The 25,660-nt window shown below is 46.7% G+C and overlaps 1 protein-coding gene across 1 annotated transcript; it reads left to right on the plus strand.

Annotated features, from left to right (window-relative positions):
* Positions 1–3,862: 3,862 nt before the first annotated feature.
* LOC128348697 (nuclear autoantigen Sp-100-like) lies at positions 3,863–23,870 on the plus strand. The gene is made up of 7 exons (XM_053304236.1): positions 3,863–3,893; positions 5,969–6,156; positions 9,224–9,386; positions 12,143–12,235; positions 12,833–12,931; positions 13,339–13,437; positions 23,442–23,870. The coding sequence occupies exons 2-7, from the start codon at positions 6,010–6,012 to the stop codon at positions 23,744–23,746; spliced, it is 906 nt and encodes a 301-aa protein (XP_053160211.1). The 5' UTR covers positions 3,863–3,893; positions 5,969–6,009; the 3' UTR covers positions 23,747–23,870.
* Positions 23,871–25,660: the final 1,790 nt, after the last annotated feature.

A 25,660-nucleotide genomic window follows, 5' to 3' on the forward strand; every position in this document is an offset into this window, starting at 1 on the left:
AGTTGAAATAGCAGGGCACAAGCATTCACACTTTGTACTGCACTATACACACACACACACACACACACACACACACACACACACACACACACACACATATCCTGTTTCCCCGAAAGTAAGACCTACCCTGAGAGTAAGACTTAGCAGTAATTTCTGATGTACTGCTAATTGGCCTAGTGCATTGGTGAGTTATATCAAACATTATGGGTAGAGGGATTGTGAGAGATAAAGATTAGCTATTTAATGGTAAGCAAAGCAGTAAAATTTGGATGGAACATTAAGTGGTTAAAAAAATAGCCTGGACTATCACGAAATCCATCCTTTTTAATGGGGACAACCACCTCTCCTATAAACCTTCTGACCCTCTAGGCACATAGCCAACCAACGTGGTGTAGTGGTTAGAGTGCTGGACTAGGCCCGGGGAGACCCGAGTTCAAATCCCCATTCAGCCATGGGTGACTCTGGGCCAGTCACTTCTCTCTCAGCCTAACCTACTTTACAGGGTTGATGTGAGGAGAAACTTAAGTATGTAGTACACCGCTCTGGGCTCCTGGGAGGAAGAGCGGGATATTAAATGTAAAATATAAATAATAACTAAATAATAGTCACAGCCTTCCCTGTCTCAGCTAGGCTGTCCAGCCAGAATTGAACAAAATAGAGGAGGAGCCCCTCACACGTTTGAAGAGATTGCTGTGGTGGCAGAGTGACGGAACCTTTTGAGGAGCTTAGTGTGATTCTACTTGCTGCACTCCTCCCCATGTGGCTCTTTGTTGGTCTCGGTTACTACGCAGTTAGAGAAGGTTGTGGCTGCTACACTGCGTGTCTGCTTGTTTTGCTGACATGGCTGCTTGGCCTCAGCACGGGGAACTTCACCCAAACATAGGAGAGATTGACAAAAAAACTCGTATCTTGATTCTGTAGCTGATAGTCATAACTATTCTTGGCTGGTGAAGTAATTTGTCTGGTTAGTTTTCTGATACCAAACGGGACTGTGGCATGCTAACTAGTTATCTGAGCCCTGAGCAGTTGATATCCAATTTCTTAGAGGACAAGTGATGTTCAGCTAACCATGATGAAATGGCAGGGATGGCGGCTAGAATGACAATGGAAGAAAACTTGTCCATTCAAAGATAGGCTAGAGCCCATTTGGGGGCTTACTCCATGGTGGTGAAATCATAATTTTCTGCCATCGTTGTGTCTATGCAGTATAGTCTGCCAGAAGTGTTCCAAGTGGTAAAGAGCCTGTTACATCTTGGCTCTCGTGAAGATATGGAGGAAGCTGTAACCAATTTGCACAACACTTTAAGGTTAAAATTGCACATATCAGTTCTGCCTTGGACTCTAGACTCTGCTGAGTCTCTGGATGTGTTGGACTGCCTGGCAGGTTTGCTATGTTCTCTGTAGTTTCATGCTGTTGTTTTTTTCTTTTCCACTTTTCTGCTGGGAGTACATGGGATACCAACTGATGTTGGTACCATCTAGCTCAGTATTGTCTACAGTAACTGGCAGCAGCTCCAAGGTCCGGGAGTGGAGCCAGCCGAGGGGGGCCTGGGTCCAGCCCCGCCCAGCGGCCCCTCTGACAACATCCAGAGCGTGTGATGTCATGTGCATGTGACATGCCTGAGCCCCAAGAGAATCCCCTCCCCGCCCACGAATGAGCACTTGCCCATCCTTCAGGTAGTGCTTCCTGCCTGAAAGCATCTATTCCCCTTTCTCTTCTTCAGAGGAAGCGCTGAAGCACTTCAGAGGAAGCACTGTCTGAAATGACATGGAAGCGTTCACTCGGAGCTCAAGGTAACATGCAAAGGAGGTGTGGCCTCAAGCTCCAAAGAGCCCAAGTGAGTGCTTATCTGTCATTTCAGGCAGTGCTTGTTGCCTGAAAGCATCTTTCTCTCACTCTCTGGAGGAAGAGAAAGGGGAATAGATGCATTCAGGGAGCAAACGCTGTGTGAAAAGGATGGGCAAGCGTTGGCTCGGGGCTCTTAGTAGCCTGGGTGTGGGCAGGGGGGGAGTTTGTTCAGGGCTGTTCCGGAGCCCAAGCCACGCTCCCCTGGGGGCTTTAGCAGCCCCTACCATTGGCAGCCCGGGTTCTTTAAACCCTTTTTGCACAACGGTGGCTACGCCCCTGGCTTCAGGTATCCAAATATTGCCTCTAATTCACAGCATGGGTATGATTTTTGCTTCAGATCTATATGCCATCTCAGGGCTACAACATGGCTTTATATATTGTTCAGTTCCTAAAGGCAAGGAGGTTGAAACCCTTGTGTAGTTCAGTTCTAGAGATGTGCACAAACTGTGCTTCAAACTGCGGTTCCAGCACTTTTAGATAAATTTGACCAGGAAGACTAGGGAAGAGGAGAGCAGGCCTGCTCTCTGTCACCCTCTGTAGCTTCCTGCTAGGGCAATGTGCATCCCAAAATCACTTCATGTGGTGCCAGCACGCACATGGTGCCTGCATATGTGTGGATGCCGTGTGCAAGTTGGCACTGTATGGGGGCTTATTGGGATGTGCCACGTGCACGTTGGCACTGCATGGGGGCTTATTGGGGATTTCTGCCCCAGTAGGAAGCTGAATGGGTGAATTCCCAGTCCAATGTATCTAAAAGTGCTTGAAATGTGGTTCATTCACATTCCTAATCAGTCCATGAGCCAAGATTGAATGGATACACATTTTATTTATTTATTTATTTATTTTATTTTATTTTTTACATTTTTATCCCAGAGTGGTGTACAACATACTTAAGTTTCTCCTCACAACAACCCTGTGAAGTAGGTTAGGTTGAGGGAGAAGTGACTGGCCCAGAGTCACCCAGCAAGTATGGCTGAATGGGGATTTGGACTCGGGTCTCCGGGTCCTAGTCCAGCACTCTAACCACCACACCACACCGGCTCATTTTCCTGCACATATGTCCAGTCTACATTGCTGGGAAGTCTTGGTCGTTCATGCTATGAGTGACATTTTTGTAGGGAGGGGCTCTGATAGAGTGACAAGTGTGATGAGAGTTAAAGATTTTTTTAAAGTGTGATAAATTCCTGTTTTGACCCACTTGGTCAATTCCAAATTTGTGGTCAGTTCCCGTCATGACACTTGATGAAGGGGGTAGCACAAATGATTTTTTCACTGGAGACATTTGGGGAGACATCAATCTGTGCTTACAAGTGTCAGCATTGCCGAAAAGGAAGCTTGCAAACCCTTCCCACTAAAGAAAATGCAGCTGAGGGCTGCCTGTTCACTCCCTGGCCTTGTGCCTTTGCCAGCTAAAGATGGGCGAGGGGTCCGCAGCCCAATGCTAACTTGCCTGCTGAGCTGAGTAGTACTTTTGTTATACCTGCTTCCTCCTCACAAGTACGAAGTATTCATGCATTCCGTTTCTATACTACCCTTCCAAAAATGGCTCAGGGCGTTTTACACAGAGACATAATAAATAGATAAGATGGATCCCTGTCCCAAAAGGGCTCACAATCTGAAAAGAAACATCGGATAGACACCAGCAACCAGTCACTGGAGGTACTGTGTTGGGGGTGGGTAGGGCCAGTTACTCTCGCACTGCTAAATAAAGAAAATAACCACGTTAAAAATGTGCCTCTTTGCCCAGTTAGCAGGGGTTAATCTTATATAGATGTAACGAAAAGTTGATTCAGAAACTGCTCCACTTTCTTCTCCTCCTTTCCCTGCCTCACTCCAACCCCCAAACTCCCTACATACAAGATGATCCCCACTGGGACAAACGAAACGTCTAAAAAAGAAAACCTCAAAGATATGGGCTCGAATACGACAACTTTCAGTTTCCCTTTGCCTGAAACTGGCTTGTGACGAACTTTCTTCCATGCTGCTTTACGGAAGTGGCCGTCAGTGTCTCTTGGCTCGGCGCGCGTTCAAGAAAGACGGGAAGGTAAGTTTTGGATGTTTCTTGAGCCTCTCGAGCGCTTTTGGTGTGTGTGTGGATGGGTCCCATTCCATCTCGTAGGGTTTCTCTTCGCTCTTCGAACGTCCTGGGAGCGAAAGAGTTGCTGCAGACGCGAAAAGAGCGATGTAGTGGTCCGGCTTCCCGTCTAAACTATTTGAGTGGCGAGGCTACTTTTCATTTCTTAAAAAGGCGAGGGGGAGTCGGAGCTTCCTCACACACGTTTGCATATAATGTGTGCTTTTTTGCCCAGGAGGGTGCCGGAGATTGTTCTGATCAATAGGAATACGCTGCCGGAATCTGCTAGCGTTTTTTGCCGCTGTGTTGCAAAAGCGGAGCGAGGCTGACTGGCAATAGGAATGAGGGTTTAGATGGAAGGAACATTAGCCTAAAACGGTATGCCGTTATTATGGGTTTTTCCTTCCACGCTGGATAGGTTGCACTAGATGCCTTTAGGCGCATCCTGTTCTCAAATTCCGAAATCAATGAAATGTGACTTGTATGCAAAAACAAACCGACATCTTTAAACACTTTTTTCAATGAACTTGGAAAATGAAATGGCATTTAAGGTTCTGTTTCTTTTTGGCTTTTGCTATTGGACTTTTAACTTTGGCAAACTAGGCACAAATTTAAGGCTCACCCTCTGCAGATGCAAAGTTGCTGAATAGGATTTCAGATATCAGCTCTTCTTCTAAAGCAGGCCTGATCAGCTTTGGTCCTCCTGCAGATGTTGGCCTACAACTCCCATAACCCCTGGCTATTGGCCACCTGGCTGGGGATTATGGGAGTTGTAGACCAAAAACAGCTGGGGGGCCTAAGTTGAGCAGGCCAGTTCTAAAGGATGAAGTTCTGTCAAGAGCTTTTTGTTTCCTATCTCTGATGTGATGATTGCCTAAATGCTTATCTGCAAGTACAGAAACCATAGCTCTTTGGTAAAGGTAAAGTGTGCCGTCAAGTGCCAACATGCATATCCCAATAAGCCCCCATACACTGCCAACATGATTCTGCAGCCTGATCACAATCCCTCAATCCAAGTTCGATGTTATATCTGAACCAGACCAGTGTTGGTGGTTTAATTGCACATTTTCTAATTATTAGAAGCATATTGTTGATAGCTACTGATAGGTGATGTAGCACTTTGAGCCTGACCAGACTTTAGCACTGGCCTGATTAGAGTAGGCCTCTTGTCCTCAAGAGTGACCTTGCAGGTGTCTATGAGTCAGAAGCTGTCTAAGTGGGGAAGTAATTTAGGCTGATGCTGATAACATGAGGAGGGTTTCATCATGGCTCCAGCGAAACAAACCACCACAGCTTCCTGCACATTGATGTGGTACTAAGCTATTGGGGGCCTGGCCATTTAAAAAATATGTGAGCAAGGGAGATCCAATCAGAAAGCAGTAATCAACTATCACCATTAATAGGTATAAAATACTTGTATTAGATTGTTTAGGATCTGATTGGATCTCCAACATAGGTTCATTCAGTCCCAACAGTTTGGCTTGTTGCTTCACACTGGGATGGTGGTAAGATCATATGAAGTTTAGCAGAATAAACTAATTTATTTTCTTTATTTTTCTTTACTTTTGGGAACAGCTCGCCAGAACTACATCATTGCCTAGGGTCAACAACATTATCTGTATAGGACCTAATTTTCTGAACCAGATGCTTCACCTGAGGCTGACCAAGCTCACTTGACCCATCTAATCGCTTTTAATCCAACCAAACGTTTGTATTATTTAATGCTTACACCAGGAGTTAATTGAGCCTCAGAGATTTTTTAAATTTTTAATTCGGAAATGAGGTTTTGCTATTTAAACACCTAATTCTAGATTTTGGTTGTCGTCATAATGGTATTTCCTAGAACTACTTCTTCTTTTTAATTTTATTACAATAAGATTACAACACTGCATATACCATAATCAAGGATGGCAATTATGTATGTATGTATAACCTGGGCGGGGGGGAAGGGAAGAGAAGAAAAAGAAAAAAAGAATATCCCTTAAACATAACTTTAGAAATTCTTCTTTAACTATGCCAATAATTTAGCTTTGTTTTCTTTTAAGCGTTGAAGGTATTTGAAGGTTTGTCCTGCTTTGTTTACAACATGTCTGCTCCAAATTCTCATGCTGAGGATGACATCTGGAAGTTGTTCAAAGCCAAGAAAATTTTGATTGCTTCTGAAATCTATGTGCTGTTTCCGTTTCTTCATGGTCTACGAGATGAGGAAATAATATCTGAAGAAGTGTTTAAGGTGACTGTTGTAGTCTGTGAATTCATTATTGGTCCCAACTGAGCATTCAGAGCACCTAGACTTTCTTAGAGTCAAACCAGATGTGATGGAGCTATCATTCATGTATCCACCCCATTCACAAAGTAGGGTGGAGTCTGTCTCTAAGAGTAAAAGGGGTGGGGGGGAGAGGGTTGCTGAACCCTTCCCCTTCTTATGCCTTACTTCCCTATGCTCAGTTACTCTTCACATCCTCCTTTCCCATTGCTGATACTGGAAGTGAGCCATGACTGGAGAAATGGCTAGAGCTGTATACTGAGTGGAGGTAAGGCACAGGAGGAAAGAAGATGTAGTGTTTCTCCCAGGTGTTGTCTTTTTAATGTTAAAGAGAGGAGTGAAGCAAGAGCTGAAGTTGTTCAGAAGCAGCAGTTTTACAAGCAATATTACCACATTTATTCCAATAGTTGTGAATAGGGAAACTTGCAGTAATGCTGCTTGTGAAACAGCTGCTTGTGAGCAGTTTTGGAACATCCTATTTCACACAGTGTCCCACTGGATGCCTCTGAGAAGCCCACAAGCAAGAGGTGAAGGCATGCCCTGTCTCCTGCTGTTGCTCCCCTGCAACTTAGAGGCATCTTACCTCTGAGGCTGGAGGTGGCCTATAGCCACTAGACTAGTAGCCATTGATAGACCTGTCCTCCATGAATTTGTCTAAGCCCCTTTTAAAGCTATCCAAGCTAGTGGCCACCACAACATCCCATGACAGAGAATTCCATAGATTAATTATTGGCTGTATAAACAAGTACTTCCTTTTGTCTGTGCTAAATTTCCTGGCCATCAGTTTCATGGCTTGATCCCTGGTTAGGAACATAGGAAGTTGCCATATACTGAGTCTGACCATTGGTATATCTAGCTCAGTATTGTCTTCACAGACTGGCTGTGGCTTCTCCAAGGTTGCAGGCAGGAATCTCTCTCAGCCCTATCTTTGAGATGCCCAGAAGGGAAGGAACTTGGAACCTTCTGCTCTTCCCAGAGCGGCTCCATCCCCTGAGAGGAATATCTTACAGTGCTCACATGTGGTCTCCCATTCATATGTAACCAGGGCAGACCCTGCTTAGCTAAGGGGACAAGTCATGCTCGCTACCACAAGACTAGCTCTCCTCTCCAAGGTAACGTGTGCCCTTGAGTTGGTGTCAACTTCTGGTGACCACAGAGCCCTGTGGTTGTCTTTGGTAGAATACAGGAGGGGTTTACCATTGCCATCTCCCACGCAGTATGAGATGATGCCTTTCAGCATCTTCCTATATAAGTGCCTCCCATAGCCTAACATACCAGTGGGAATTCGAACCGGCAACCTCATGCTTGCTAGGCAAGTCATTTCCCGGTGTGCCAATAGGTTCTAGTGTTGTGAGAGAGGGAGCAAAATGTCTCTGTGTCTACTCTTTCTACTCAATGCATAATTTTATAAACCTTAATCATGTCTCACCTTAGTTGCCTCTTTTCCAAACTAAAAGGCCCCAGATGTTGTAGCCTTGCCTCATAAGGAAGGTGCTTCAGGCCCCTGATCATCTTGGTTACTCCCTTCTGCACCTTTTCCAGTTCTACAATGTCCTTAAAAGATGGTGACCAGCACTGCACGCAGTACTCCAAATGTGGCCACACCACAGATTTGTATAAGGGCATTATAATATTAACAATACAATTTTAATGTTCTGAATAATCCCTAGCATGGAATTTGCCTTTTTCACAGCTGCCTTGTCCTGAGTCGACACTTTCAAAGAGCAATTGACAGTGTCTGACACTTTCAACACACACTTTCACCAAGACCCCAAGATCTCTCTCCTGGTTAGCCACCGACAGCTCAGACCCCAACAGTGTATATGTGAAGCTGGGTGGGCGGGTTGCCCCAATATGCATCACTTTACACTTGCTTACGATGAACCACATTTGCCATTTGGTCACCCACTCACCCAGTTGGCCACCGCACATACTCAAATGGCCTCTCTGAGGCCCTAGGCCATGCCAGGCCTCACAGAGGCCATTTGAGCATGTGGGGTGCCCATTTTGTTTTCAGTGGCCATTTTTTAAAAAAAACAATCATTTTAAAAAATGGCCACTGTACATGCTCAAATGGTCCCTGTGAGGCCCCAGAGGCCTGCGGAGGGAGGGGTAACCTTTACAGACTCCCCCCCATGGGCTATAGGAAGCACCCCGAAGGGGCTACAGGTAAAAAATATTTTTAAAATTTAATATAATATAAGTCACTGTACACATATTCAGTTTGGCACTATGTACAGAGAATCAGGGTTGTGAATACTGAGCTGAAGCTTGTGATCTAGGATTGTATTCATTTGTTCTTACTTTGCTTCTTGTGATCAGTGTGTATGTATGTATGTATTTGTTTATTTCGGCCCAAGGCCAGCATAAATACAAGAAAAAGAAGGGAAACAACAACAACAAAAACTTGTGATAAGTGAGTTAAATGTGAGTTAAATGTGATGATATGGCTGTTAATGATGAGTTTGTCTTTGAATCTTAGTATTAAGGCCCACTGGGAGTTTCTTGCTCTCTTTCTCTCATTTGAACTGTCGTTCTGAAATACTAGAATATATTCCAAGCAATGACACAGTTTACTCTGCATATCCTTTAATTATTTTCAGAGTATCTGGGAAAAGTCAAATTCTCCATTTATTTTTAAAACTTATGTAATAGTGATGCTAGTAGATGCATAGTAGAGAATTAGACAGGCACTTCTGTTTAGTTTTCCAAGTACACCTCCACATAGTATTTGGGTATTTCATGAGCCCCAGCATACTGAAATTTGTAGTTTTCCAGCATTTTTTGATCTGGCTACGTCCACTGCTAAATAGTTTTAGAAATTTTAAAAGATTAGTGAGCTTGACTTGTATTTTTGAGCTGATATTATAATAAAGTTATCTGAAAGATGGGTGTCAGATGTCTTGACAGGGGGCGCAATTTCAGTGCTTGCCCTAGGTGCTATTTCTCCTAGATACGCCTCTGGTTGCTATATAGTTTGTCTATGAATGTGTTTCTGAATGTGAGATGAATGGTGTGTGGTTTTTCCTTCTAGGAATGCAAAGAGAAGGTAGACGCAAATCCAGATGTTATGCATGAAGAAATATACAATGTACTTGAAAGGATAAACAGTGTGCCAGCACTAAGGAAGCTCTTCTGCAAGGAAAATCTGGATGTGTATCCACATTTAAAGTCCATTTATGAAGATTTGGAAAATGGTAAGTATTCATGTTAGCTATGCTACACACACCAAATTAGGCTTACAGATAAGTACAGAAGAAGTGGGGTGGGGGAAAGCACCCAAAACAGAGCCTAACAAAAGAAAAGCGGATAAGTGCAGAAAATATATCCTCTCTAATAAAACGCTTGGTGTCCGTCCGTGGACGGACACCAAGTGTGTGTCCGTGCCTCCCTGCCCTGTTCTGCGCCTGCGCGAGCGCAGGCCCAGAACAGGGCAAGGGAGACACACTCGCCGGCACCCAGCAGCCATCTTGGGCGGCCAGAAGCGGCCGCCCCGAAGAAGCCGGAGAGGCGGCAGCGGGAAAGTGACTGAGGCGGCGGCGGAGCTGCCGCCTCGGCCATAATAGATGGAGGCCGGGGGCGGAGTGGAGGCCATGTAACCTTAAAAAAAAATTTACTCCCGCGGCCGACGCCGCCGACTGCCCACCCTCCCTCCCAGCTGCTGAGTCCCCCTTACCCTGGCCGACTGCTGTCGGCCGTACACAGCCCTTAATTTAAGAGGCAGAGAGGAGCTCGCAAGCAGAGCTCCTCTCTGTGCAAAGCCTCTTGCTGAACTGCCGCTTTGGGCGCTTGCGTCCCTTGCGCCCAAAGCGGCAGTTCGGCAAGAGGCTTTGCACAGAGAGGAGCTCTGCTTGCGAGCTCCTCTCTGCCTCTTAAATTAAGGGCTGTCTACGGCCGACAGCAGTCGGCCAGGGTAAGGGGGACTCGGCAGCTGGGAGGGAGGGTGGGTGGTTGGCGGCGTCGGCCGCGGGAGTAAATTTTTTTTTTTAAAGTTACATGGCCTCCGCTCTGCCCCCGGTCTCCGTCTCCCCGGTCTGGCGGGGGCAAGTGCCTGGGCCGATTTGGCCCTTAAAGGTAGGGGGGGAACGGCGGAGGGAGGGGGAATGGCGGCGGGGGGCCAGGAGCGCCGTTACTAGCGCCCGTTATTCAACGGGCCAAAATTCACTTGTTTAAGATAAAATTCCAATGCAACTCAAGCATGCATTCTTCACTGGGGGGAAAGAATCAAGAAATCACAGTGTTTCAAAAGTGTTTCGCAGTGTTTCACATTAACAGATAGCTGATGTACCTTAGCAGGTGGCTAAGAGTATGAGCCAAGAGCTTCCTGGTTCAAATCTCTCCTTAGTCATGTACTCACCAGATGGCAGGCAAATGTCTGTGCTTCAGCTCTCCACCTGCAATATGTGGGTGACATGCAGACTAAGTTACTCAGTATTACCACTCAGGTGTTACTCTAAAGCATGGATTCTCAATGTTGGTTCCCCAAATGTTATTGTACTTCAACTCCCATAATCCCCAACTGAAGGCCACTGGGGCTGGGGATTATGGGAATTGAAGTCCAATAACATCCAGGGACCCAACGTTGAGAATCCCTGCTCTAAAGTACCACTTAATTTCAATAGGACTCACCGGGTTGTTTTGTTTGTTTATTTTATTCAATTTTTATACCTCCTTTCATAAGACATCCTAAGGAAGTTTACAAAATACAATAAAACTTCATAGAAGTCACATTTAAACCCTTAAAATCAGTTAAACAGTAACAATCATAAAACACCAAAACAACAACCATAAAAAAGATAAACAGAAGCAGGAGAGCTGAAAGACCCCAGCAGCCCCTAAGGGGTAAACGCCTGAACAAATAAAAAGGTCTTTAGTTGTTTTTAAAAAGCAGCCACAGATGTCAAAGAGCGGACATCACTATGAGAGCATTCTGGAGCTTGGGGGCAACAACAGAGAAGAACCTGTCCTGTGCGCATGATAATGTAGTCTCTCTCAGCATTGGCACATGGAGCAAAGGCCCCTCTGACAACCTTGCTGGGTGGGCAGAAACCCTTGGAAGCAGGCGGTGCTTCAGGTATCCAGGACCAACAGTGTTAAGGGCTTTAAAAGTAACTAGCTGAACCGGGTGCAGAGCATCTGTGCCTCTAGTTCTCTTCTCAGCTTTCCTCTCGCCTCCCCCCCTCCCTGGCCACTGCTTTTCTCTCGCCTTCTTCCTCTTGCACTCCCCTGCCCCCGGTCGCTGCTTTCCTCTCGCCCTCCCTGCCCATTGGCCGCCGCTCAGCCGTTCTCCTGGCCAGCAGTTCATTTCCCCCCATCTGTCTGTCCCTGTCGCTATCCAGCTGCTGCTCGGGAACTCTCGTGAGAGCTGCCACGCATGGGATTAGTGACAGGTGTGCTTGATAGATAGATAAATAGATAGATAACTAACCAGCTTTAAATGATGTCGGCCACTGTTCTATGTTGGAGGGTTGTTCGTAGGGATCACTGAAAACTTCTGTGAAATGCACTGTATAAATGCTAAGCATAATCATCATCATCTCAATACACTTTTTATAAGTACTCCTGCCCTATGTGTAACCAAGCAACCTGAGTGGTACATCAGACAAGTTACATGTCTGGACGGCATTGTTATTTTGTTTTGATAAGTGGTTGACTGGAAGGCTGATTTAAAATAGAGGCCAGCAACTTAAGGCCCTTAAATTGGGCTAAATCTGGCTCCTTGAGAGGTGCAACTTGGTGCTGAGAAAATGGAAGTTGTGGCAGTAGACCTTGTTGGCAGGCCACGTTTGGGACTAGATGGTGGGGCACTGGCCCAACAGCTGTCAAATCTGTCACTCGCTTTTCAAACTGGACCTCCAGGAAAACTAGTTGATTATCAGGCCTGCAGTTCTGACAAGGTCCTGTACTTTAATTCTTATCCTAAATAGGGTTTGTCTTCATGTGTTTGTTTCAGCGCTCCAGAAGGCTGAAAACAGCATTGAACAGAGGAGCATAAAGGGACACCAGACAAAAGACAGCAGTCCCGAGACTTCTGCCAGGAAACGATGTGAGTAGCAATGAAGCCTGTGAAGGATTTTGGAGTATAAGAGGTGGAAGGAGAGAGCTAGACACAGATTTAAATACCGTATTTTACAGACTATAAGATGCTACGGACTATAAGACGCACCTTAATTTTAATCCAGTTTTTCAGAGTTTTAACATATTAAACTGTTAAAACATATAAGACGCTCCTGAATTTTGGCGGATATTTTTCGAGGAAAAAAGCGAGTCTTATAGTCCATAAAATACGGTATGTTTTTTGCCAATACAGTGCATTGTGGGATACTGGAGAACTTCCCCCTCCAGATCCCTGCTCTGGACATCACCATTGCGCTGCTCATGTGGGTGGCAAGCGGCAGCAGCAGGAGCGGGCTTGGGTCATTTGGGTGTGGGAAGGTAGGATCATTCCTTCCCCCTGCCAGCCGACCTGAGTTTGGTTGTGTGCAAGACCTTCTTAGCTCTGTTGCTCCCTCCTCACACATCCAGATCAGGACTGTGGTGTGGGAGGGGTTGTTAGCCCTTTCCCACCATGCTGCAGTTCTGATGTGGTCCTGTATTTTAATTCTTATTCAAAATATGGTGTGTCTTCATGTGTTTGTTTCAGCACTCCAGAAGGCTGAAAACAGCTCTGCTTCTGAACAGAGAATCAAAAAGGCAAGGCAGAAAAAAGGCAGTAGTCCTGAGACCCCTGCCAGGAAGTGGCGTGAGTAGCAATGAAGCCTGTGAAAGAATTTAGAGTATAAGAGGTGGGAAAAGAGAGCTAAACTAGACACAGGTTTAAATATGTTGTTTGCCCACACAATGCATTGTGGGATACTGGAGGACTTCTCTGGATATCACCACTGTGCTGCTCATGTGGGTGGCGAGAAGCAGGAGTGGGCTCTGGTCATCTGGGTGTGGAGAACTAGGATGCTTCCTTCCCACCAGCCAACCCAAGTTTGGTCATGTGCACAACTTTCTTAGCTCTGTTGTCCCCTTCCTCACACATCCAGATCAGGACTGTGGTGTGGGAGGGCATGTTAATCCTTTCCCACCATGCTGTATTTCTGACATGATCCTGTATTTTAATTCTTATCCAAATTATGTTTTGTCTTCACGTTTTCGCTTCAGTGTTCCAGAAAACAGAAAACAGGTCTGCTTCTGAACAGAGGAGCAAAAAGGCACAGCAGACAAAAGACAGCAGGCCTGTGACCCCTGCCAGGAAGTGGCGTGAGTAGCAATAGAGCCTGTGAAAGATTTTGGTGCCTAAGTGGTAGAAAGAGGGAGCTGAACTAGACACTGGCTTAAATACATTGTTAGCTCTTCCATTTCTGTTTTTGTAAACAGTGAGGTCATTTTCATGAACAGCATTTCTTTCCTGCTAGATGAGGACATCTCACATGGGTTATTCTTCCCACATGCTACAGATGGCAGGACAAATCAATTAAGGAAAGCCTTTATAAGGCTGGGAAGGATAGGCCCTCCTGTTTGTCCTGCATCCAGTTCCTGAGAAACTCTCCTTCTCTCTTAGCCAAGCCTTCCCTTTGTTTGTTCTGGTCTTTTCTTCACTTCTACCAAACTCTCCTCCTTTCTGGGCACTGTTTCCTCTTTTGTCTCCACTTAGTTTCTTCCCACTTCTGTTGTTTCTCCAAAAAACACCACCACCTTATTCCTCCCTGCTTCAATGGAGCATTCTGGGGGCAGAATTCAACACACATTTTTCTTCCAAAGGGGAAGAAGTCTTCAGGTTGTTTTGCCTGCTGGTAGGCCCCACAACCACCAGGTGCTAGTGCACACTCGAGCCTTAGGTCCACTGACAACCTTGCCATCCTCACTTGAGCCGATGGAAGGGAGACAGGATACTGACCCCATGGAAGGAACTTCAGGGCCCTACTCCAAGATTCACAGTGCACCAGAAAGCACAGCTATCCACAGGCACCTCAGCAGTCTGAGATGCACCCAGACTTGGAGCTCAAGCTCGCACTTCCTGCCAGCAACACCATGGCCTTGCAGGGCCCTGCAACTCATCTCCTGGAGCCACCCGAGCGGCTGTGCTGTGCGGCAGCAAACAAGGCCCAGAACCCTGATGAAATCACGGAGCTCCCTCAGGGGCCTCCGGGAGGTGAGCCCCATGTGGAGGGAGTGAGAGGACTAAGCTCTGTTGGGGGAAAAGATCCTCCTCTACTGCTCCTGGGCCCAATAGTTCCACCTCAGTGCTTTCCCCCAACGACCTATTTGGAGGCCAAACACCCATTGGAGGAGCAAATCCACAGGAACCTGCTGTGCCTGTATAGCCAGCGCTCTACCCAAGCCTGTGGGGGATGATGGTGTGCCAGCTCCAGCGGACCCTGCCTTACCTGAACCAGTAAGACCAGGGCCTACACGTCCTATGTGGCCCTATCCACCCCAACACAATACCTCCAGTGACTGTCACTGGTGTCTGTCTTACATTTCTTTTTAGACTGTGAGCCCTTAGGGGACAGGAATCCATCTTATTTCTTTATTATTTCTCTATGTAAACTGCTTTGGAAACTTTTGTTGAAAAGTGGTATGTAAATATTTGTTGTTGATCTCCCCGCACCCCCCTGAAAGGCTTCAAGACCTGGTTCTGCCCACCTTCCCTGTGGAGGTTCCAGCTGCCTGGCAACCATGGTATCAGGGTGTGCTTACAAAATCCCTGCAACAAAATCAGCATTCCAAGTCCTCCAAAAAGTGGTTTTAGGACCAGGAAAATTTCATCCTCTTCCTCTTCTTCTTCCTCGCCAAGTTAAGATACCTTACCTAGAAAGACAAGGAAGAGTTATAAGCATAAGAAGTTCCAAAAGTCAAAGTCCAAAAAATCTAAGAAACAGTCCAGATCCAGAATGGATCAGGTTTCCCTTTCACATTCATCAGCTATTTCCACATATGATTCTCCAGATCCCCATCCTGGAAGCCTGATGTAACCCATCCGACCCCACAGCCCACTAACCCAGTTGATGCGCCCGTGGACATTCCAGACAACCCAGATCTAGATGTAGACTCTAAAGAAGAGGGGGAATGGTCTGATGATCAATCCACTGAACTTGCCTAACCGTCACGACGCAGACAGTTCATAACAAATGACTTGTCTCATCTCTTCCATAAAGCAATTCATATGCTGAGGTTACAGCAAACGCAAACCCAGGAACAACTACTGCCCTCTAGAGAGGCACTGATGTTCCCTACTCCCTCAGCACAGGAACTCCTGTTCCCCTTTCCAGAGTGTTTCTCCAAAGCAGTTAAACAGGAATTTCAATCTCCATCCACTCATAGAAAACCCAGGGGCGTAGCTAGGGGAGAGGGGGCCTGTGTTCGCCCCTCTCCCCGGTGGCTGCTCGGAGTGAGGGAGATTAAAATAAATAGGGAGGGGTGGAGCTGGGGGGCCCTCAGGAGCTGGAGGGCCCAGGTTCTTTGGACCCATCTGCTCAGTTATAGCTACACCCCTGAGAAAACCAGCTCCACTTGTGAATAAACTTTATATCCTTGTTCACACAGCTTCAGATATGTTCCAGGTTCCTCCTGTAGATGCTCCTGTGGTGGCTCTGATATTGGGCGCGATTCTACCATGTGATGGCGATTCTTCCTTAAAGGATCCCACAGAGGAAAAACTGGAATCCCAGTTGAAAAAAAGGCCACAAAGCAATGTCATTCTCTATCCATGGCAGCTTCAATTATGGTGATAGCATCTCTCCTCTGCATGGATGAGCTCCTACAATCCCCACCCGCTGATGTCCTCCGCCAGTGTGAGACACTATTTAAAATACAAAAGGCACAAGCTTTTATCTCTGATGTGACAGATTCAACCAGATTTTCATCATGCTCCACAGCATCCACGGTGGTGGCCAGATGGGCATCTATATTATGAATTCTCCTGGGTGTGCCTTGGAATGTGCGTCCCAGCGCCCAGCTGATTGTCTGGGCAGCGGAGGTGCCTGATTGGCTGAGGTGCACCCAGGAGGATTGGTCGCTGTGGCGGCGGCAGGCCTAGCCCGGCTGCGGAGGCAAGGCCCTGGAGGAGGGAAAGAAAGTCTGTGTGGGGGTGGGGAGGAGAGGTGGCTGGGCCTGGCACAGGCTGGCCGTGGTTAGGAAGCAGAGACTGGGGCAGAAGGTGGTGGGGGAAGAGGTAACCGCTGGCCCCAAAGAGCGTACAGATGCTCTGTGTGGGGTCGGCTAGTTTTATTTATTTCACAAATTTGTATACCACCCACTACCAAAGTCTCTAGGGGGTTTACAGCATAAAACAAACCAAGATCAAATTAAAATACCCATAAAAACACACCAACTAATTAAAAAGCTTGGCTGAAGGAATGTGTCTTTTGGTTGTTTCCTGAAAACCAACAAGGATGGAGCAGCTCTAATCTCCGTGGATGCTGTGGAGCATGATGAAAATCTGATTGAGTCTGTCACATCAGAGATAAAAGCTTGTGCCTTTTGTATTCTAAATAGTGTCTGACACTGGCGGAGGACATCAGCAGGAAATGCATTCCATAGTCCTGGGGCAACCATAGAGAAGGTTTGCCTTTGAGTTGCCACAAGACAAGCTGGAGGCACCCTCAGATGAACCTCTCTTGAAGATCTTAATAGGCGGTGGGGTTCATAATGGAGAAAGTATTCTCTTAAATACTGTGGGCCCAAGCCATTAAGGGCTTTATAAGTAATAACCAGCACTTTGTATTTTGCCCAGAAACCTATTAGTAGATCTTTTAGAACTAGAGTAATATGGTCTCTATGGGATGTCCCAGAGACCTATCTGGCAGCAGCATTCTGCACCAATTGCAGCTTCCGAACGATGTACAAAGGCAGCCCCACTTAGAGTGTATTGCAATAGTCAACCCCGGAGGTTACCAGCATTTGCACCACCGTCTTAAGATCACTCACTTCCAGGTAAGGGCACAGTTGGTGAACCATCTGAAGCTGATAGAAAGCACCCCTGGCCACCACTTGCACTTGAGGTATCAGGGAGAAGGTTGGGTCCAAAAGTACTCCCAAACTGCGAACCTGTTCCTTCTGGGGGAGTAACCCCATCCAGAAAAGGCAGATCTATCCCATTTCTTGAACTGCGTCTTCCTACAGTGAGCACCTCTGTCTTGTTTGGATTCGGTCTCAGTTTGTTATCCCTCATCCAGCCCATTACTACCTCAAGGCACTCATTTAAGGAAGTTATGCCATTGCCTGGTGAAGTAGATTTGGCTGTCATCAGCGTACTGATAATACCCTGCACCAAATCCCTTGATGATCTCCCCCAGCAGTTTCATGTAGATGTTAAAAAGCACTGGAGACAAAACGGAGCCCCAAGGGACACCATACAAAAACTCTCTCTTTGTAGAGGAGCAGTCTCCAAATAATACCTTCTGAAATCTTCCTGAGAGGTATGAGCAGAACCACTGCAAAGCAGTGCCCCCTACACCCAGTCCCTGCAGGCGATCCAGAAGGATACCATGGTCGAAGGTATCGAAAGCTGACCAACAGTGTCGCACTCCCTCTGTTAATTCTCTTTTGAAGATCATCCATCATCATCATCAACAGCAAATATTTATATACTGCTTTTCAACAAAAGTTTCCAAAGCTGTTTACACAGAGAAATAATAAATATGATGGATCCCTGTCCCCAAAGGACTCACAACCTAAAAAGAAACATAAGGTAGACACCAGCATCAGTCATTGGAGGTACTGTGCTGGGGGTGGATAGGGCCAGTTATTTTTCCCTTGCTAAATAAAGAGAATCACCACATTAAAAAAGTGCCTCTTTGCCAAGTTAGCAGGGAAACTTGGTCATCATGCTGACCAAAGCTTTCTTCACCTGGAGGTGTGCACAAAACTGCCTGGCCTGGTTGGGTTCGAGGCTGAACCGGCCTCGAACCCAACTGGGCCATTTTGGTCAGGCACCCCCTCAAACTCCCCCCCCCGTTTGGTTCGGGTTCGGTGGGGTTCTCAGACCAAAAATTGTTTTTGTTTTTTGTTTTTAAATTAACCTTGTATACCCCTCGGGGGTGTTCCTGGAGATGGTGGGGGGTGTCACACAGAGGTTCCCCCTCCCCTTGCTGGTCTTCTGAATCACCCCTCACCCCATTTGGGTGCTCTTTGGCCAGTTTTCGGCCTTCACCTGGCTGCCCGGTGGCCATGTCAGGGGCTTGGCTCCTGCGCACATGGCCTCTGCATGGCCCGGGTTGTAAACCGCCCTGAGCCATTTTGGAAGGGTGGTATATAAATCAAATAAATAAATAAATAAATAAATAAATAAATAAAAAACTTCAGGGCCTGGGCCATGCGGCAACAGTGCCCATACTGGAACTGACAGCGCAACGTCACAAGGACAGGCAACCAACCCAGTCAACAGTTTGTGCAACAAACCCAGGCAGGGATCATGACTCCTCAGCATTGGGTGTGAGAGGCCACCTATCTCTCTTCTTCCACATCTGGGGAAACACAATATCAGACAAGTGGGTCCTAGACACCATTCTGCACAGATTCAAAGTAGAGTTAATTGCCTTTCCAACGACTGCTTCCTACCCAGTCCACAGTCCTGTTCTCCTACAAAACACAGCAACCTACTCCTCACAATCCTCCACCTCCTGGATATTTCTACCATAGAACCGGTTCCAGAACAACAAAGGGGCATGGGCATGTACTCTATTTTGTTTACCATGCCCCGAAAAGACAGCTCCTTAAGGGCCGTATTAGACCTACAATTCCTAAACAAATGGGTGAAACAAAGGAGGTTCTGTATTGAGATGTTTCGCTCCATCACAGAGGCATTGCACCACGCGGACTATCTTGCATAAGTGGACCTGACTGAGGTGTACCTACCACCTGGCAAGTTGCCACCTTCTTTGGTCCGGGTATGCGGGACAGTATTTTCAATATAAAGCCCTTCCTTTTGGATTGTCATCCACTCCCAGATTTTTACAGAAGTCCTGGTTCCACTGATTGCACATCTCCGTCTCAAGAAGATCAGAGTCTTTGAATATTTGGAAGAATTCTTGATCCAGTCACAGTCCAAACAAACTGCAAAATCAGATGTCCAAGTCGCCCTGAAAACTCTGATGGAACAAGGGTTCTTTGTGAACGAGGCAAAGAGCCACCTGTTACTGTTTATGCAAATATAGCACCAGGGCTCCTCATAGACACACTTCACGACTGTCTGTTTTTCCTACCGAACCATATACAAAATATACAAGTCCTCATCCAACAGATTTTCTCCAAAGCTACAGTACCACTGCTCCACATAGCACAACTACTAGGTTTGATGGTGGGTGGCATCTTTTGAAGCAGTACTGTGGGCCGATCTTCACCTTTGTCCACTACAGTGGTTCCTCTTGCTGCATCAACAGGTGATTTTGCAGCGCCAACAGATCAAAGTAGAGCTACCTTGGTCCATTCTGCAATCGTTGCAGTAGTGGGTACTGTCAGGAGCCTGTCCGTCCGGCATCCGAGTCAGTGTCTCTGTCAGGGCTGCTGGAAGTTCCTCGGCTTCCTCTCCAGTCCGTCTGTCCAATGTCTTTGTTGAAGTCTCGGGCAGGGTCGCAGGTAGCTCCTCGGAGTCCTCCCTGGTCTGCAAAGAAAACACAAGAGAACACTTTACTAGAATTATCGGGTTCAAACTACTTCCCCCACAACCTGGGGAGCTGTAGCCTCAACTTGGCCTGCCTCAGCTTCTTCCTGCGGCCCGACAGATGAACTCTCCCCCAATTGCTCTGCTGGAGGGTTGCCAACTTCCTCCTCCTCTTCGCTATCCGAGGGTAAGGGCATGATAGGTACATCCGTTACATCGTCACAAGGAAAAACATTGTTGGATCCAACCAGGATAATAGTGATGACCGACACCAGTCTTTTGGGTTGGGGTGCCTGTTGCCTTCAGCACCCCACACAAGGCAAATGGTCACCACAGGAAAAGTGCCACTACATCAGCTGGCTAGAGTTGAGAGCCATATGCTTAGCACTCCAAGCATTCCAACCTCTGTTGCTACACCGCTACATGTTGGTATGTACTGACAATGTCACAGCAAAGGTGCACATGAATGGGGGACTCGCGCAAAAGTTCTCCATGAAGAAGTGATGCTACTTCTACGCTGGGCAGAATCTTGCCTCTCCTCACTCATAGTGCATCACATCAGTGGATCCCTGAACAACCAAGCCGATTGGCTCAGCCGACAAGAACTCTCCAGGTTCTTCTCATGCATTCCCTGTGCAGAGGCAGAAGCAGTGGACGATCTCTTGTACCCATGACCCAAAGAACTCATGTACATGTTTCCTCCAGTCCTGTTGCTCAGTTGACTACTTTGCTGGATCTGATTGCTCAAGGTGTAGGTGATCCTAGTAGCACCACACTGGCCATGGAGATCCTGGTTCCCTGAAATTCTTCATCTCGCAGTTGCAGGTCCATGGTTTCTCCCCATGTCCCATGATCTCCTCGGTCAGGGTCCCATACACCATGACCCAGCGTGGTTCAGCTTGCCGCATGGCAACTGAGTGCAACATCATGAAGAGCCACGGCTATGACTCCAGGGTCCTCGAAACAATGCTTGCATCTGTGAAGGACTTTGCGCTGTCTCTTGTCTCAAAGACAGTGAAGGACAGACTAGTGAGTCAGAGGGCTAGAGGGTCAAGACATTGGTCATCCCTTCTCTACTGCTCTGACACTATCCCTTTGGAATGTAGATTGCTACTCTCAGGGACACTTCCTTCCTTCCAGCCACGTCCTTCCTCTCTCCTTTCTCCCCCCCCCCCCTGCCTTGCAACATTCAAGCTCCTCTCCCTTCACCATGTGTGCAGAGATGCAGAATCCATCTGCATCCAGCTAGCTAGCTAGATTAGAGATCCTAACTCCTCACTTTCCTATCTAGAATGGAGTTCTCTAATAAATACAATTCATATTCTTTTGAAACGATGAACTGGCTCCAAGTTACTTTACTCTCAGCATACATGCATGCCTAGCTAAATTCTGCTGTGTTGTGCCTCTGTGCACTCTGCTATAATGGAAAAGGGTTTCTCTTACCAGAGAGAATTCCCAACAGCATCTAGGCGCGAATCCACCAACAGGATTTACCAATGCACTTGGTGCGTCTTCCTTCATTGGTGCAAGAGGCAACAGCTTTCTGCAGATCAGTGTGATATACCAGAACTCTTACTGTTTCTTCACGACGGCTTTGACTGGGGTCTCAGGGCTAATACAATAAAATGTTATGCTGCTGCTCTGGCCAACTTACTTTCTCCTTCAGACAAGCATGGCCTCCATACACACCCACACCTCAAAGGGTTCCTAAGAGGCCCCACTCTCTCTTCACATCCAACTGTCTACAGATTCCCCACCTGGGATCTCCAGAAGGTGCTTAGAGTTCTTAACACTCCTTCATTTGAACCCATCTCATCTGTGGCACTTCGCATCTTGCCATGTAAACTGTTGTTCCTCATTGCCATCACATTGGCCAGACAAGTGTTGGAGTTGAGAGCCCTGTCTTCGAATCCCAATTTTTGTGTTTTTTCACCTGATTCAGTCAGGTTGTTCCCTGACCTATCATTCCTGCCTAAGGTTACCTCTGTATTCCACCGGTCCCAAGACATGATCTGCCTTCTCTTTGTCCCGTTCCAAACTACCCTTAAAAAAAAGAAAGAATGGTACAAGTTAGACATTCGTCGATGCCTCGAAAGAAACGTACTTGCCTTGGACTGCTTCCTTCAGGTCTATGGAAGCTCTATTCATATCATACTGTCTTCTATGGGCCAGAAGGTCTCAGCTACTACAATTGCACATTGGGGGGAAATATAAAAATAAAATAAAAATAAACCACCAGCAACAGTCGTAAAAACAAAAACAAAAAAACATTGGATAAAAGCTTGCATTGCCATTGCTTATGAGATTCAGCACCTGCCTCCACCTCACAAGCTGACAGTTCACTCCACCAGATTTGCTGCTAAGTCTGCTGCATGCTCTACAAATGCACCATTAGCCAAAATCTGCAGAGGGGCAATGTGGTTCCCTCTGTCCACCAAGCACTATAAGCTTGATGTTTGCTGTTCATCTCAGGCTACCTTCAGCAGACATGTACTCCAACATGTTCTTCTGCCCCAGTAGATGGTGATGCCCCCTCCTGGGTTGTCTTAGCTGTGGCATGTCCCACGTGAGATGTCCTTATCCAGCAGCAGAGAAAGGAGCATTGGTTACTTACCGCGAAGGCTTCTTCTTGCTGCTGGATTTAAGGACATCTGGACCTACCCATCCGGGCGTCCACGTCTACTGGTGTTTTTCAATTTTTTCTTCTATCTTCCACTTACCTTTTTTCTGCACCTTGACTTGGCTAAACAGAACTGGAAGGGGCTATCCTTCCCTGCCTTATAAAGGCTTTCCTTAATTGATTTGTTCTGCCCTCTGGAGCACGTAACAGAGCCAGCGTGGTGTAGTGGTTAGAGTGCTGGACTAGGACCGGGGAGACCCAAGTCTCCCCGGGGAGACCGGGGAGATCCTCATTCAGCCATGAAACTAGCTGGGTGACTCTGGGCCAGTCACTTCTCTCTCAGCCTAACCTACTTCACAGGGTTGTTGTGAAAAGAGAAACTCAAGTATGCAGTACACCGCTCTGGGCTCCTTGGAGGAAAAGCGGGATATAAATGTAAAAATAATAAATAAAAATAATGTGGGAAGAATAACCCATGTGAGATGTCCTCAAATCCAGCAGCAAGAAGCCTTCATAGTAAGTGACCAACATTCTTTTCCAGGGTAGGAGGCAGTAAATGTACCATCACAGGCTTGTGTGAAGCCATGGGACTGCTGCCTACCCTGCTGCCTCATATCAGAGCTGCCTGACTTTTCTACCTTGGTTTTTAATGAGGTAAGAAGAGAAAAGCCCCATCCTACCTGACAACCTTGTCTGTATGATCAGACTGTTCTCAGCATCTCCCTGCAGCCGGTCACGATCCCCACCAGGGTGTGTTGTGTCCCAGAGAGTTGCCTGAAGACACTCAGGGAGTTCATGACTGGGCCAACAGGGCAGCAATGTGCACTCAGCCAGCTGCACAAGGTGGGAAATGGGATGGTTCCCATCCCAGATAGGACTTGAGTCCCCACTGCAGCACAGGGAGTGGATACTGAGTTGGTCTGCTAGTTGGATGGTTTGGCTGCTCACCTAGGAACCACAGGGAAGACTGTCATCGGAAACACAGGGGAATATGTGTCATCCCTGACTTTATTCTCTCCATGGTTTTTCCTCCCCCCACAGCATCCAGCCTGGGATGTGCCATCCTGAGCGGGCAGCGCAGAATGGAGCAGCGGTACTTGAAAACCCTGGGGAAACTTCCAGACCTGCAGGTGAAGCTCGACGACATCCAGGGCCACCTGCATGGTCTGCAGAAGCAGCAGAAGTGCCTGCTAGTTTCCCTGAATTGCTGCAATCAGTCTGATAGGGACCTGGAGGTTGCAGGGTTGCAGAATCAAATGGATGACATCATTTCCCACCAGCAAGTGCTGCAGACATCAATGCTTCAGATTCTGGGAGAACTGGGTGTGGAAAAGCCTCTGCCCTGAGAGATTGTGCTCTCCCACAACTGTTCATTAATAATCATTGCTTCCTATTTTTCTGAGCATTGAGAAATTCCTGGCATTCAGCTGGTTTCTGGCTTCCCTTGGAGAATAAATTACTAGAGCCCTATGGTGTATATCTATATCTATCTATCTTATATGCACCTTTTGGAAGCCGAAAAATAAATTGGAGTGTTCAGCAATGAACGGCTCCAAGTTCTAGAGCAGGGGTTCTCAACCTTGGGTCCCCAGATATTGATGGACTTTAACTCCCAGAATCCCCAGTCAAAGGCCATTGGGGCTGGGGATTATGAGAGTTAAAGTGCAATAACATCTGGGGACCCAAGGTTGAGAATCCCTGTTCTAGAGCATAGCATACTCCCTAAGCAAACCCTGGTGAGTTATATCAAACATTATGCGTAGAGGGATTGTGAGAGATACAGATTAGCTATGTAGTGATAAGCAAAACAGTAAAATTTGGACTGAACATTAAGTGGTTAAAAAAATTAGAATGTAAGGACAGCCCTGCTGGATTAGGCCCAAGGCCCATCTAGTCCAGCATCCTGTTTCACACAGTGGCCCACCAGATACCACTGGAAGCCTGCCGGAGGAGTTGAGGGCATGCCCTCTCTCCTGCTGTTACTCCCCTGCAACTGGTACTCAGAGGCATCCTGCCTTTGAGGCTGGAGGTGGCCTATAGCCCTCCAACTATAGTAGCCGATGATAGACCTCTCCTTCATGAAGTTATCCAAGCCCCTCTTAAAGCTATCCAGGTTGTTGGCTGTCACCACATCTTGTGGCAGAGAATTCCACAAGTTGATTATGCGATGTGTGAAAAAATTCTTCCATTTGCTGGTCCTAAATTTCCCCACACTCAATTTCATGGGATGACCCCTTGTTCTAGTGTTATGTGAGAGGGAGAAAAATTTATATCCATTTTCTCCACTCCATGTATGATTTTATAGACCTCTATCATGTCTCCCCACAGTCATCTTTTTGAAACTAAATAGCCCCAGGTGTTGTAGCCTTGCCTCATAAGAAAGGTGCTCTAGGCCACTGATCACCTTAGTTGCCCTCTTCTGCACCTTTTCCAGTTCTACAATGTCCTTTTTTAGATATGGTGACCAGAATTGTACACAGTACTCCAGGTGTGGCTGCACCATTGTTTTGTATAAGGGCATTATAATATTAGCAGTTTTATTTTCAATCCCCTTCCTAATGATCCCTAGCATGGAATTGGTCTTTTTCACAGCTGCCACACATTGAGTCGACACGTTCAACGAGCTGTCCACCACGACCCCAAGATCCCTCTCTTGATCTGTCATCAACAGCTCAGATCCCATTAACGTACACTGTATACAAGAAGTTGGGGTTTTTCATCCCAATGTTTAACACTTTACACTTGCTTACATTGAACCACATTTGCCATTTTGTCACCCATTCACCCAGTTTGGAAAGATTCTTTTGAAGTTCCTCACAATCTGTTTTGGATTTCACTACCCGAAAGAGTTCGGTATCATCTGCAAATCTGGTCACCTCGCTGCTTACCCCTACTTCTAGATAATTTATGAATAAATTAAAAAGCACCGGTCCTAGTACAGATCCCTGGGGGACCTCACTTCTTACTTCCCTCCAATTTGAAAACTCTATATTTATACCTACCCTCTGTTTCCTTTCCTTCAACCAGTTAGCAATCCACATATGTACTTGTCCCCTTATCCCATGACTGCTAAGTTTCCTTAGGAGTCTTTGATGAGGAACTTTATCAAAAGCTTTTTGGAAGTCCAGGTATGCTATGTCAACTGGATCACCTTGATCCACACACTTGTTGACACTCTCAAAGTAGTCCGAAAGGTTGGTGAGGCAAGATTTACCTTTGCAGTAGCCATGCTTGTTCTCTCCATGCAGGGCCTGTTCTTC

This window comes from Hemicordylus capensis, chromosome 3 (assembly GCF_027244095.1).
Source record: "Hemicordylus capensis ecotype Gifberg chromosome 3, rHemCap1.1.pri, whole genome shotgun sequence".
In the NCBI taxonomy this organism is placed as follows: domain Eukaryota; kingdom Metazoa; phylum Chordata; class Lepidosauria; order Squamata; family Cordylidae; genus Hemicordylus; species Hemicordylus capensis.